This window comes from Bubalus bubalis, chromosome 19 (genome assembly GCF_019923935.1).
Source record: "Bubalus bubalis isolate 160015118507 breed Murrah chromosome 19, NDDB_SH_1, whole genome shotgun sequence".
NCBI lineage: Eukaryota > Metazoa > Chordata > Mammalia > Artiodactyla > Bovidae > Bubalus > Bubalus bubalis.
In genome coordinates this window covers 67,631,474-67,646,634 of record NC_059175.1, presented here as the reverse complement: position 1 = coordinate 67,646,634, position 15,161 = coordinate 67,631,474, and the positions used below count along the sequence as shown (strand labels likewise).

Here is a 15,161-nt window from a genome sequence, read left to right as displayed (position 1 = left end):
GCATGTTAGGCATGTGAGGCAAGCTCTAGGTACTGGGGACCCGGAACGAATACAAAGTGCTTCTCCAGGAAGTGCCGGTTCCAGCCGAGTGAAGTCATCAGCACACAGGCAGGTCATGTCGGGTGGTGATGAGAGCTCAAAAGACTGACAGCCAAGCTGGTCTGGACAGACTCCCCTGGCAGACCCTCTGCTTGGGGGAGGGGGGGCTGCAGCAGAGAAGTGAATGAGGTGGGGGAGGGGGCCCACAGATGTTGAGGGGAAGGAAGAGCCTCTCGAAGGGGGTCAGAGGTGCCTGGAGCCTCTTAGGGCATGTCTGGGAGGGGCGGGGGACAGTGAGAACACAGAGGCAGCAAGGTCGACCGTGACTTCACTCTTTACCCGGTCTGCTGGGGAATCTGAGACGACTCGTCTGTCAAAGCACTGCTGGGATGAGTAAAGGGGGACAGGCGCGGGGGAGGACGGTGGGCACAATGGGAGCCTGGGATGCACGCGCTTGGACTGCCCGGCTGCCCGCGAGCTGGAAGTGCGGGAGAGAGGAAGGAGGGAAGGGGCCTCCTCGGCTCTGGGCCTGCAAGTGGAGAACACGTGGCAGCTAACCTGGCCAGATGGTCAGGATGCCCCTTCCCCGCTGCGGGAGAGCACACAGAGGCGGGGGACCTGCTCCTGTAGAGTTCAGGCCAGCGGACCAGGCTGCGTGGTGTCAGCCGGGACTGGAAGCCGGGCAGATGGAGGAGTTCACCGCACAGGGAGTGAATGCGGAGGGAGGGGAGGAGGCGGACCACTCCAGGTCTGCCCACACTGACACCCTGCAAGGGGCAGTCCAGGGGGCCAGTAAGAGAGACTGACGAGGAGCAGCCTGTGGGATGGGGGGTGTTCAGGGGAGAGGGTGTCTGGACCCCAGTAAGACCCCAGGGAAGGGGGAAAGGGTGACCAGCAGCTACGACAAAGGAAAGCGGTGCAGGCTGAGATGCGTATCCTCCGTCTTTAAGAAATCGCTCCCTCATCTCCACTTCCCTTCCAGCCACCAAGAAAATTAAAGACGCAACTTCCGTGAGGTAGTGCAGTGGTTCTCAAGGAGGGGTGGTTCTGTACCCCCCACCTCCACCCCGGGGATGTGAGCAAGGTCTGGAGAGAGTTTTGGTTTTCTCAAGGGTGACAGAGGGTGAGGGGCTCCCGGCATCTGGTATACAGCCTGGGGGCTGCTGTTTAATAACCTGAGGCACAGGAAGGCCCCACCATCACAACTCTCCAGAATTACTCAGCCCCAGGGTTGCTGAAGCCGAAGCTCCAATACTTTGGCCACTTGATATGAAGAGCCGACTCACTGGAAAAGACCTTGATGCTGGGAAAGATTGAAGGCAGGAGGAGAAGGGGGCAACAGAGGATGAGATGGTTGGAAGGCATCACCATCTCAATGGACATGAGTTTGAGCAAGCTCTGGAACATGGTGAAGGACAGGGAAGCTTGGAGGGCTGCAGTCCATGGGGTCACAGAGAGTTGGACATGACTCAGCAACTAAAGAAGAGAGCAGCTGGTGAGGCTGGGAAACTCTGACGTAGAGTGAGAATTTGCAGTGTGTGAAGCTGACACCCAGTGCCCCTCAGAGCAGGGTCCAGCTGGGACCCAGGCCCAGAGGCAAGCTCACAGGTGCGTAAAGACACTTCCCAGGATGGGACTGAGGCCACCAAGGGGCAGTGTCATGTCAAACCTTGAGTGGGGCTCACCGGACCTCATAGTTAATAACCATGAAAAGATGATGGTGAAACATCGTTGAACACACATGCCAGTTTAGGAGAGGTTCGGGTTATATTAGCAAGGATGGGCCCCTTTAAATAGTGACAAGGATGCTAAGTGCACAGGGGCCACGGGGATCACAGGCATAACACATCATTCCCAGCGTCGTTCCCCGATTGCTCAAGGATACAGGCCAGGCCAGCAGGGACTGTGAGGACCAAACCTCAGCTCAGAGCAGACTCTGAAGAGGGCGGGAGGGAAGGTGAGGCCCTAGGGAAGGCACAGGTAGGGAGTGGATCCCTCACTGTCTCCATAAAACAGTGGGACACGGTATGACTTGCAGCAAAAACCGGGGCAGAGGGTTTCATGTGCCTGCTACGGAGGTGCCAGCAGGACTCCAGGGTGAGGACTGAGCCAGCAGTGGAGTGTGAAGGGCCAGAGGGAGAAGGGAGGCACCCGCAGCACGTCCAGCCGGGAGGACAGCCTCCCAGGGCCTGGGGATGCTGCATCCGCATCGGCTTTGATTCCCATGAAATGGAAAAAGGAAGCCTGTCTCAAAGGAGCACCGCTACCCTCAGACGGTGTCTGCCAGAGACCCTTCCTCCCTTCGGATCTGCCCGAAAGGATCAGGGGTCAGAAGGCACCACGGGTGGCCTGCGGTGCCCTCCGTCTCCCCTTTCTCACCGTGGCTCCAGCCTTGCTGTCACTGGTGCTGGGACCGCCGGCAGGCTTGAAGTGCAACAGGGAAGGCTATTCTTATTCAGAAATGCCCTGGTGGATTTGCCCTGGTAACTCAGGTAGTAAAGAATCTGCCTGCAATGCAGAAGACCCAGATTCGACCCCTGGGTCAGGAAGATCCCTAGGAGAAGGGAATGGCCACCCACTCCAGTATTCTTGCCTGAAGAATCCCATGGACAGAGGAGCCTGGTGGGCTACAGTCCATGGGGTCACAAAGAGTCAGACACGACTGAGCAACTAACACGACACGGAATGGCCTCAACAGAGCTCTCCTCGTTCTTGGGCTGAGTGGTGGCTCTGAGAGACAGGTCCCCAGGCTTCTTCCTGGAGAGAACGCTTCGCCTCAGGTGATACGTGGAGGGGCGGGCGGAGCAGACCCCAGGAGCATGGCTGCTGCTGCCCACCAGGTCTCCCCTGCACAGGCCTCCTCCGAGCTGTCCTCTCAGTGTGGCCCTGACCCCTGGGCTTCAGGGCTCATCTCTGCCTGGTTGGATCTGAGCCAGAGTCTTGTTCGGTCACTTGGACCAGGAGGTACGGGACCCCGAGACGCGTGATCACGTTCCCCATCTTCCACGTCCCGGACATGAGGTCTGACCACCCTGCCTGCCTGCAGCTAGAGTCCTGTCAGGATGCTTTAGCCAGGACCCCTGCCCCCACGCCCCCACCCCCAGGCTGGATGTTTCTCTTCGAAACGCTCTGCCCCCTGCCCCACCCCCACCCCGCCCACCGCTTTGCGCTGTGGCTGCAAATCCCCACCTTCCCTCTCGGTCGCTGGCTCAGAGCCCAAGCCCTCTCTCCTGCCTCAAAAGCCCAGCAGGGCTCCCTACGGCTGTCACCAGGGCATAAATAAAGGCTTTGCTGTTCTTTGTCAAGTGTCGGAAATAACATGTTTTTTTTTCTTCGACAGTTAGAACAACATTTTGAGCCCTCCTTCAGATTTTTCCTGGGGTCGCCCTGCAGTTATCCCAGGGCTCCGTGGAGTCTTACAATCACAGCCATAGGAGACAGGAGTGACCCACAACACGGGTGGCTGAGACCATGTGCAACCAGGATCATGAAGGGCCTGGACGGACAGACAGGGAGGAGAGACGCAAGGCCTACGATGAGAGCCTTCGGTGAAGGGAGAAGTCCACACACGATGTCTCTGGACTGGTCGGACTCTGTTGTCTCTTAGGACAGGAAGGGAGGACCACCTGGTGGGCTGAGTGTGGGAGCAGGGAGGACACAGCTCTGTGCTCCAAGCGTGGGAGGGTGTACCACGGTGGGAGGCGAGGGGAGCTGAGGGCAGGTCTGGTTCCAGACAGGGAGGCAGTGGGGCCACTTTCTCAGTGCGCTCCCCATTGTCAAGATTGACCCTCGCTCACAAGAGGCCCGCCCCTGTTTGAGGCTTTGTTGTTGCATCTTAAAGTTCATCAGAAGTTCTGAACAAGGTGTCTGGCATTTTCATCTTATATCTGGCCCCTAAAACTGTGTAGATGATCCTGGTGCTGGAAGGGGCCAGAAGTTACTGGGTCTGTAGGGTGGGTACTTTCAGGAAGCAAATCCTGGAGACCACAGAAGAGTCCTAGGTGACCGGGAGTTACAGCTGCCAGATGTTCACAAAACCCCTCACACTCCCCTGCAGAGGGCTTTAGCAACCAGGAAAGTCCTTTAAATTGTGCTTCATCTGTATCAGCTGTATCAGTTCTGCCTTCTATTCCAAATCACGCTCGTTTTAAAGCAAAAACTGGTTCTTCAGGTTTCCAGGTTGTTGTTCAGTCGCTCAGTCATGTCCGCCTCTTTGTGACTCCATGGACTGCAGCACACCAGGGCTCCCAGTCCTTCACCAACTCCCAGAGACTGCTCAAACTCATGTCTAGCCCATCTTGTCCTCTGTCCCCTCCTCCTCCCGCCTTCAATCTTTCCCAGCCTCAGGGTGTCTTCCAAAAACTGGTTCTTCAGGTTTCTGAGTAAACTCAATCTTTCAGGTAAGACCCCTTGACTTAGGATGTAAAACTCATTCTTACCTGGCAGGCTGTGCAAAAACAAGTGTAGTTGTAGTTCATAATGGAAACTGGTGTTGGCTGCTGGTTAGGGAATGTTGGAAATGACATTTTTCTCTCCTGTAAGAATGGCCACCCCTACTGTGTCATACTGTAGCTCCTGATGTGAAGAGCCCACTCATTGGAAAAGACCCCAGTGCTGGGAAAGAGACTTCCTGGTAGTCCAAAGGTTAAGAATCTGCCTCACAATGCAGGGGACACAGGTCTGATTCCTGGTCAGGGAACTATGACCCCCATGTGCTGCAAAGCAAACTAAATCTTCACACCAAAGCTGAAGAATGTCTGTCTGCAACGAAAGATCTTGCATGATGTGACGAAGATCTCGTGTGCTGCGATTAAGACCCACTGCTGCCAAATAGATAAATAGTTTTTGAAAAAGCAGCAAAGACATAGAGCCCACCACTGATCCCCGGAGAAAACTCAAACATCCCTCCCCACCCAGAAGGGACTGTTGCTTTGTTCAATCGCGGTCATGTTTGATTTGCTACAACCCCATGGACTGCAGAACTGCTGCCCTTCCTTCACCGTCTCCCCGAGTTGCTCAACTCATGTCCATTGAGTCGCTGATGCCATTAACCATCTCATCCTCTGTCATCCCCTTCTCATCCTGCCTTCAATCTTTCCCAGCATCAGGGTCTTTTCCAATGAGTTGCCTCTTTGCATCAAGTGGCCAAAGTACTGCTGCTGCTGCTAGTAAGTCATAAACATGGTTGGAAATTCCACAGACAGGGAAAGACAGCCATCTTGTGGGCTTATGGTAGCACTACATCGCAGATGCAGAAACTGGCACAACTTAGATAACACCACTGAACTGCAGACTGCTGGAGTTGCCATTATTCCCTAACACACCTCTCAGGAATTTAGAAGAAGGAAGAAACACAGTTTATTTTGCTTATGGGCAAATGCAGCAGGTGAAAGAATAGCTCTCCATAAAGCAAAATATCAGAACATTCAAAGAACAAACAGCTTTGCACTTTGAGTTCTTGTGATATAAGCCTTGACTTCTGGACAAAACCTATTAGCCATTTCAGTGGAATCATGTTAATAAATTAAATAATCAATTCAATTAACCTTTAACTTTTGTTATTCTTCAAAGCATTAACTTTGAGAAGCTACCAAGGATATGGGGGGTGATGAGGAGGGTGTGGGCCAAGAACTGAGATTATTATACTTGGATTCTCTAAATAGCTTCCTGGACTCCAGGCACAGGGGTCCCCAAAATCAGAACCAGAATCTAGACATCCTCCAGGTCTTAGGATAGTCTGACAGAAAAACAGTTTTCCTTGGAAGCTTGATCAAAATAAAAAAAATTGCAAAAACAAAAAAACACACCCAAACCAAACCTCTTTTTCCCCTTTTTTCTATTTTTTTTTATGTGAGTTGGATGGAGATATTATCTATTTTCCAAACTAGATGCCACCATCAATAAACTGTGAACACCTCTTCACTGTATGGGAGAACCTGTGCGCTTGGCCCTGCCCTTTTCATTTTACCCTTAAATCACAGCTACTCCTCTGTAAGGAAATAGCAGCTCAAAGAGATCACTTGCTTCAGAGTTTAAAGCCAGGTGCGTGGTTCCAAAGCCTTTGCTTGCAGTTTTCTGCAATGTAGACATATGCTTGTTTGCTTCCATCACAATGACACAATGTTGCTGTCGCTCAGTTGCTCAGTTCTGTTGGACTCTTTGTGACCCCATGGACTGCATTATGCCAGGCTTCCCTGTCCTTCTGTATCTCCCGGAGTTTGTTCAAACTCGTGTCCATTGAGTCAGTGCTTCCATCCAACCATTTCATCCTCTGTGGTCCCCTTATCCTCCTGCCCTCAATCTTTCCCAGCATCCCGGGCTTTTCCAAGGAGTGGGCTCTTCACATCAGGGGCTACAGTATGACACAGTACGGGTGGCCATTCTTACAGGAGAGGAAAAATGTCGTTTCCAGCATTCCCTAACCAGTGGCCAACACCAGTTTCCATTATGAACTACAACTACACTTGTTTATGCACAGCCTGCCAGGTAAGAATGATTTTTACACCTGTAGACGGTTCCTCAAAAACAAAAAAAAAGTGACATATGCAGTAAAGACCTGTATGTTCCTCAAATCCTAAAATATTTACTGTGTGGCCATTTATGGAAAGTTTGCCCACACTACATTACACAAAACGGACTGCTGCTATTGGGTTTTTTCCCCCTTTGAATATCTTATGAGAAAGGTAGAAGATGGAGCAAATGCACTTTCACTTCCGAGCAGAAGTGCGTATTATTTTTCACTTTCAATTAGCTGCAGCAAATCTGATTCACTCTGACATGCATGGAGCACCTACTGTGTACAGCACTTTGCAGAGTTTAAAAGGAAAACTCACCTCTAAGACATAAAGACCACCATTATCCAAGTCAAAATGTGGTATTAATTAAAAAAAAAAAAATAGCGCTAAGGGACAAAAAACCGGCTTCCCTGACGGCTCAGCGATAAAACAATCTGCTTGCCAAGGCAGGAGACACAGTTTCAGTCCCTGGGTCAGAAAGATCCCCTGGAGAAGGAAACGACAACCCACTCCAGTTTTCTTGCCTGGGAAACGCCGTGGACAGAGGAGCCTGGTGGGCTATAGTCCGTGGGGTCACAAAGGAGTTAGGATATGACATAGTAAGTAAACAACAACAAGCGGACAAAAAAGGACATACATATTGTGGTCGTGGAGGTAAAACGTGCGGCCTGGAAGAACAGGAGGGTTACAGAATGCCAAGCTGGCAGGAAGGGCGTTCCAGGCAGGTGCAAGGGACAGGAAGGCAGCAGTGAATTCCCAGTTCCTGCAAGGGTAGGGCTGTCGTGTAGGCGGGTGGACAGTGCAGAGGGAGCCAATGCTGGAGCATAAGCTGGTGCCCCCCTAACTAAGATACCCTGGCGGGGAGGGGGGGGGAAACCACATTTGGGGAACCTTAGATAAAAAGGAAGTTACTGTTAAGACCTGTTTGTCCGAGGTTGGAAGGCAGACAAGGAAAGTCATCAGAACCACAGGGGTTCCTCTGCCCTTTCTCGCTTCTCCTTTCACTTTTAACCCTACTCCTGTTTTCTGCACATCCCACAGTAGCCCCTCGGACGAGTACAGACGTGTCTTCAGTGCCAAGGACAGGCGATCTAAGCGACTGCTGGACACCTGGTCCCTCTACTTCACAGCCAGCTCCAACCGCAGAGCGTGTACAAGCAAGGACAGGGATGCCGGCATTTGGAGAGGAGCACAGACTGCTTTCTTGGAAGGGAGGGGGGACGTGTTTTCAGTTGCAATTTTCATCCTGAAGATTTAGGAAGGAGCTGATAGGGTCTGGGATGCCTCCTTAATGCATGCAGTTCTTGTATGGGACGCTAAGAATTCGGAGTTCCTAACCAGACGTCGAAAAGCGACATCTGAGGCTTCCGTGCTCAAGGTAACCGATGGCAACAAGCTGGGATTATCAAAAAGATTCTGGTGGCAGCGGATATTGGGGAAAACTTCGATTCAAACAAGAGGATGAGGACTTCAGTGTATCCGGGAATTGCTGTAAAGTGAAGATTTTCTCTTTTTTCCCCTTTGCAAGAGATTTTAAAAAGATTTGGTAGCAGCCGGCCACTGACGGGAGGCGGGGTCGCTCAGGATTCGGCCAGGCGCTGTGCTTGGCAGGACTTCCGGGGGGTGGAGGGGAAAGAGGCCGAGGAGCGCGGGGTCGGACGGCAAGTGGACACGGAAGGAGGGGGAGCTGCGGAGAAGAAAGACGTCCGAAAAGAAGGACTGGTCAGCGGCGACGACGACAACGCCTAAGGAGGCGAACCGCCCCCTCAGGCGCGCCCGCGGCGGCCGGAAGAACTGCTCGGGGTCCGCCCGGCGCGCGGGGACCGCCGGGAGATGTAGTCCTCGGGTCTCCGCCTGGGCCCGGCCGCCCTCTGACGGAGCGCGCCGATCCAGTTAAAACTCGCGCAGCGGCCCGTCAGCGTGCGGGGTCCTTCAGGGCCAGGAGGCGCCTGCAGTGACGTCACCTCAGGTCACCTCCCCCTCGGCGAAGGTTTTTGGTGTCTATCGAAAGCCGTCTACAAAGCAAGCCGGCAAAGGAAGACTAAACCCTACATGGCGAAAGAGGGGACCCGTCCAACGCCTCTCCGCCCTGTGCCGTTTCCTCGGGCGGTGTGCCCCCGCCGCCGAGGCGCAGCCCCGCGCCCCGTTTTCCCTCAGGCGGCGCGGCGGGCAGCCCCGATCCGCGGCATGGGGGCGGGGCGAGCCGGGGCGGGGCGGGGTCCTGGCTGAGCGGTGTCGCACGCTCCGGGGGCCGCGCCGGGTGTACCGCTTCTGTCTGCAGCGCCTGAGGTGGCTCTGGCTCGGAGAGCCGTTCGCCCGGCTCCACGGGGACCTCGGTGCACGGATGGACCCGCCCGGACCCGGCGGGAAGCGGCCCGGTAGGGCCGGGCGGCCCCGACGGCGTCAGCAGAGGCAGGACGGGGCCGAGGCCGCCGGCCCCTGAGGCGCGCGGGCTCCGCGGGCCCGGCGGCGGCACCATGATGCCGGGCGAGACCCACTCGGCGGCGCCGGGGACGGCGGCGGACCTCTCGCGTTGTCAGGGCTGCGCCTCTCTGCAGCAGGTGAGGCGTCTGCCCCTCAGGCCGAGGGCGCGGAGGGGCTGGGCCGGGCCGTGCGGGGCGCGGGGCGGGGGCGGGGGCGGGGGTGGGGATCGGGCGGAAGCCCCCCTCCCCCTCCCCGTATTGGGAATGGCTACGGCTTCCTTGGTGGCTCAGCTGGTGAAGAATCCGCCTGCAATGCAGGGGAGAGATTCTGGTTCGATTCCTGGGTCGGGAAGATCCGCTGGAGGAGGGAAAGGCTACCCACTCCAGTATTCTTGGACTGCCCTGGTGGCTCAGCTGGTAAAGAATCCGCCCGCAATGCGGGAGACCTGGGTTCGATCCCTGGGTCGGGAAGATTCCCTGGAGAAGGGAAAGGCCAGGAGCCTGGCAGGCTACAGTCCATGGGCTTGCAAGAATTGGGCATGTCTTAGCGACTTTCCGCTGTGTTCTTCAGGCTTAGAATCTGGGATTCATTTCCTAGGCGCTGCGCTGGTGGAGGGGTGCCCCCCCCCCCCCCCCCCCCGAGGTTCCCTTCTCCAATCCCGGTGTTTTCCCCAAGGCTGACTCCGAGGGAGATGAGTGATGGTCAGAATGCCAAGGGAAGCTAATCTCTCCCAGGAGAAGGTGGTGGTTTTGTTTTTTACTGTGCCGGCCAGTCCTTTCGTAGTTCTTGCTTGTGGGGGTGGTGGGGGCGGGTGCTCATGTGGCCTGCGGGTTGGCTAGGAGGATCATTCGTCCCCCGAAGGCAGGCGGACAATGCAGGTCTCTGAAGTGTAGCGTGGAGTGTGCGTGCCCCTGGCAGAGGAGGAGCCGCTGCCGCAGGTCCTGCGGAGTGCTGCTGCCCAGCTGGACTTCCCGCAGCCGTCTGGTGTCAGGGGTCGCTCTTTTTGCTGCTGTCATCAGTGTTCTTCAGCGGTGAAGTAGAGCTGTGCACCGCCTGTGCCTGTGTACTCGGTCGCGTCCACCTCTTTGTGACCCCATGGGCTGTGTCTGTAGCCCTCCAGGCTCCTCTCTCTGTCCCTGGGGTTTTTTTTCCAGACAGGAATATACTGGAGGGGGTTGCCATTTCCTTCTCCAGGGGATCTTCCCAACCAGGGATCGAATTTGTGTCTCCTGCATTTGGCAGGTGGATTCTTTACCATCTGAAGGTCGTAGTCTAGCACGGTACTGACATGTAATTAAATTACTCCTATTCTCCCTGGTGTTCTAGGCACTAGGGACACAGTGGTGAATAAAGTAGTGGTGAATAGTAATCTTGTAGATAAGGTGTATGTGTGGACGTGAGACTTTAGAAGGTTTGAAGCGTTAGGGAAATAAAGGAGGAGTTGGAGTGGTCGTTTTTCCTCCGATGGGGGCTGCCGGGAGGGCGGGTTTCTCTCGAGCTGGTGACAGTCGGACACGCGAATGATGAGAGCAGGCTGGAAAGGTGTGGGAGGAGCCCCCTAGGTGGAAGGTTTGACAGGTGATCGGGTTTTGGGGTGAAAAGGAGCGAGGTGTCAGGAACTGGAGGAGCTCCAGCTGGGGCAGAGGCAGAGCTCTGTGAAGGCAGGAAGGAGTGTAGGCCCCGAGGCCATCAGAGAAGCTGAGGGTTTGGGGTTTTGTTTTTCTAACAGCATCATCTATGAGCTAATCCCAGACATTTTAAGGGCTGGGAGCAGGGAGGGAGAGAAGAAAGTCCTGCCCTGGCACTCTGAAATAGAGGGGGAACTAATGGGAAAGTCACTGTCTGAGCTAAGATGTCTCATGGAGGCATTCATAATGTGCTTTTGTTTTTCCCTCAAAACCCAGGTCCATGAGGGAAGTTCTCTGAATCTTTTGTAAGTTGTATTTGTTCTTTGGGCTGTTTACTCATTCAGCAAATGTTTTTTGATTGCCTGCTGTGTTTTAGGAAGTGCAGGTACAGCAGTGGGTGAAAAGGCAAGTATTCTTCATCTCTTAGAGCCTCTATGTTAGGAGGTAGGGGGAGGGGATAGTCAACAAGTTATGTGAGAAGGTAATAAATGTGTTGGAAATAAATTGAGCAGAGAAAGAAGGCAGAGGAATAAAAGGCTGAGGAAAGGGCAAGTGTCTGGTAGAATTTAAGTAGGGAGTCCTGGAGGCCTCAGGGAGGTTGTCTTTGGGCAGAGAGGGTGAGGATAAGCTCTGGAGACGTCTTTGGAGAGGAGCACCCCAGACGGCAGAGGGCTTGCTGTGGTGGCCATTCACTCGTGTACTTGGGAAGACGTGGAGGCACAGCAGCTGGGGTGGAGCATGTGCTGGGGTCTTGGTCGGTTTGGGGCCACTCTGGCCAGGTGACTTACAAGCGACAGGGATTCACTCCTCACAGTCACGGTGGCCGCCAAGTCCAGGATCCAGGGACTGGCAGATCTGCTCTCTGATTCCTTCCTGCTGTGCCCTCACTTGGCAGTGCTCTGGGGTCTCCTTCGTAAGAGCACAGATTCCATCCCCGAAGGCTGTGCCGTTCTGACCTGTTTACCCAGCAGAGGACCACCCTGCTGTGCTCATCCTATTGCTGATTATTCGTCAGTATATGAATTTGGTGGGGGCACGATGACCTACAGAATTTGATGAAGTTAGAACAGAGGCTGACCGGGGACGCCCTTCAAGATTGTCGTAAGGATGTTGGCTCTTCTTCTGAGAGGACAGTGAGTCACAGGCTTTTCTGTAGGAGGACGACGAGTGTAAATAACGAGTGTAAATAACGAGTGTAAACCCACTGTCCAGTCGTGGGTTTGAATCTCCTTCAAAGACCTGGTCTTCATTCAGAGTAGCAACTGCATCCTCCTGGTGGCTTGGCCAGAAACTAGATGTCCCCCTTGGTTCCTCACTTTTCTCTCACACCTTGCGTCCAGCCCGTCAGCTTACTGTCAGTTCTTCTCCTGGTCCACCCATTTCTCCCTTTCCCCACTACTTCCCCCCTCATGTGAACCCCTGTGATCTCTGGCCCAGAAGCTGTTGCAGTCGCCTCCTGGGCACCTCCCTCCTTCCTGCTGCGCCACATTCTTCTTTTGGTTCTCCACCCAGCCAGCAGCCGTAGGGGTCGTCCTCTGAGGTCTCTAAGTACAGGAGTCTGCAGGCCTTTTCCGAAAGGGGCAGGATTGTAAATAGTTAGGTGTTGTGGTCTCCTTCACCGACACTCAGCTCAGCCTGTGTAGTGTAGAGACACCCACGGGTAGCACTGGAGGGATGGGTGTGGTTATGCTCGGGGGAACCCTTGTTTGTGGGATGGGACAGGCACTGAAAGTGTGGACTGAAGCCCTGAGGGGTTTCAGCTGTGTTCATGTCTGGGTGTGGAGCCTCCAGGTACCACGATCCCCTCCGGGGAAAAAGCAAAGCGGCTAGGTCAGATGGGTTCTGAGCTCACTGTGAGAATCGTAGTTGGGGAGAAGTGGGGACAGGAGAGTGGAGGAGTGTGTTCTGGCCATGCCTGCTGGTCTCTCAAGTGGGTATGGGGTCATGAGGCCAGGAGCAGCAAACAGACAGAGGTAAAGAGGACGCGTGTGGGAGATCAGGATGGGGGAGCCCGGAGGGTGAGGGCCCGCGGTCGGCCCTGCAGCAAAGATGCTTCTGCAGGATTGCGGAGCACCACAGCGCGCTGTGTGTCTCAGAGAGAGAGGGTCTGTAGAGAGCACACTTTGCTGTGAGCTCTGGTGCACTGAGACTCCTGGGTCTTGCAGAAGTTTACCGCGCACGTCAGGGGTGTCTGCCTGCAGGAGCCCCCGAGCCAGTTCTGTGGCTCCCTCTTGAGCCCCGTGGAGGCCGGCTGTCCCCGTGCAGCAGTGCTCTGCGTGGGCTGCGCGGCTTCCTCCCCGTCTCACTCCTCCTGGCCCTCTTCTCTCTCTCTCTCTCTCTTATTTTGGTCATGCCTCTGGGTTGCAGGATCTTAGTTCCCTGACCAGGGATTGACCCCGAGCCCTCAGAAGTGAAACCCTGGAGTCTTAACCACTAGACTGCCAGGGAATTCCCTGCCTTCTTTTTCTTTAGCAGGTGCAGAGATACATTGCTTTTGTGGCTTGATTTAGAAGTTTATAGATTGACCACATTTTTCCCTAGTCTCTGACATCACATCATCTGTTTTCTCATCCGTACTGGTTACGATGGTTGATCACTGATCTGTAGCCCAGTGTCCGTATGGGTTGCCAAACTTTGGAAATCCTAAACCTGTGTGGATCCTCACACTGGTGATATTATATACCGTTAAACAAATCTTAAGCTGAGAGGTTTTAACTCAAGCTGGCGGAAGCCCCTTTATTCTGGTGAAGGAGGGGGCCTCTCCACACACCTCCCTGCCTTTTTTTTTTTTAACCAGTTTTGGTTATTGCAGAGCAAAACATTTTAATTCTCTGGAGAATCCAGATGAGAGTTTGAAGCACATAGTTATACTGTTTAACTTATGTAACTAGAATAGATTCAGAATAAATGGTGTTTGGCTGTCCTTGGAGCAGGTTTGAGCCAATTGTTTATATAAATTTGTGTTGGACTTCCATTGATAATCACCAGTGCTTTCAACTTCCATTATTTGCAACTTGAAACATACTTGCCCCATACATACCGATATGTAAGTGGTTATAGTGAATTCTCACAGAGTTGAGATTCAATCAGTGAATGTTTTTCGAGCGTCACCATGTTTGTGAGTCTGTGGTGTGTGTTGGAATTGAGTGTGAACAGAGGAGGCGTAGAGTGTGTGTTGTGGTTGAGGTTACAGATGAATGAAACAGCATCCACAGCGTACGTGTCTTGTAATGAGTACTTAGAAAATCTGAGTAAAAGGTGGGACCCACGCAGTTCAGACTGTGTTGGTCAGAGGTCAACTGTTCTCTTCCAGGGGACGTTCAGGGTAGGTGCCCTGGGAGCATCCAGGAGGGGCAGCTGAAGGCTTTGCGGAGGAAGTGAGTCTAGGCCTGAAGAACCATTTGTGGTAAACGAGAGGGAAGAGATGGAAGGGGAGTGGTGTGGGCAGAGGAGGCGTCCTGGGCAGAGACTAGGAGGGGAACGGAGTCTCTGAGTGATCAAGCCCCAAGCAGAGGGATGGGCAAGAAGAGGCCCGCGAGGCTGAAGCCTGCCCTCCCCAGAGCCAGAGCCGCTCAGCGGCCCCGGCGGGTGGGTGCAGGTGGAGGGGCAGGCGCTCCCACTGTGCCGGGGGCATCACCCGGGGCCCTGGCTGACCAGACTCCATTCGGCCGCAGTTGGTAAAAAGGTAGCAAACAGGAGGAGGAAACACAGCTCATTGGAGAGGATTCGAGCTGGTCATTTAGCCAAGTCACCCACAGCATAGCAATCAGAGAGATTTGTGGTTTTTAAAAAGAGTTTATTTTGAAATAGTTTAGAACTTCCAGGAAAGTTGCCAGAAGAGTACAGAAGAGTACAGAAGAGTACAGAAGAAGGCTGATATTCTGTTCGTCCTTTCACAGATGGTCAGGATGTTTGTGTTCAGGTCCTCGTTGGTCTACACACACACACACACACACACACACACACTTTGTCCCCGCTCCACATTCTCGTTGGTTTGTACACACAAACACGCACACACACACACTTTGTCCCCGCTCCACATTCTTATTGGTCTACATGCACACACACACTTTCTCCCCGCTCCACATTCTCGTTGGTCTACACACACACACACACTTTCTCCCCACTCCTCATTCTCGTTGGTCTACACACACACACTCCCTCACACACACACACATGTGCACACACACATACACTTTCTCCCCGCTCCACATTCTCGTTGGTCTACACACACACACACACTCACTCACTCTCTCCCTCACACACACACACTTTCCCCCACTCCTCATTCTCGTTGGTCTACACACACACACTCCCTCACACAAACACACATACACTTTCTCCCCGCTCCACATTCTCGTTGGTCTACACACACACACACACACACACACACTCCCTCGCACACACACTTTGTCCCCGCTCCACATTCTCGTTGGTCTACACACACACACACACACACACACTCCCTCGCACACACACTTTGTCCCCGCTCCACATTCTCGTTGGTCTACACACACACACACACACACACACTCCCTCGCACACACACTTTGTC

General features: G+C 53.9%; 1 protein-coding gene across 4 annotated transcripts in view; it reads left to right on the top strand.

Annotated features, from left to right (window-relative positions):
* The first annotated feature begins 7,676 nt into the window (after positions 1-7,676).
* Positions 7,677-15,161, top strand: part of ICE1 (interactor of little elongation complex ELL subunit 1) — a 65,923-nt gene continuing 58,438 nt past the window's right edge. For 2 of the 4 annotated variants that reach the window (XM_044932632.2, XM_025270726.3), the window contains exon 1: positions 7,680-9,115. Coding sequence is in view for 3 of the 4 variants with exons in the window: in XM_025270726.3 (XP_025126511.3) it covers positions 9,032-9,115 (84 nt within the window). In the remaining variant the exon portion in view is untranslated. Of the gene's footprint in view, positions 9,116-15,161 lie in introns of all 4 variants that reach the window. The other 2 variants (XM_025270727.3, XM_025270725.3) reach the window with 2 other exon arrangements.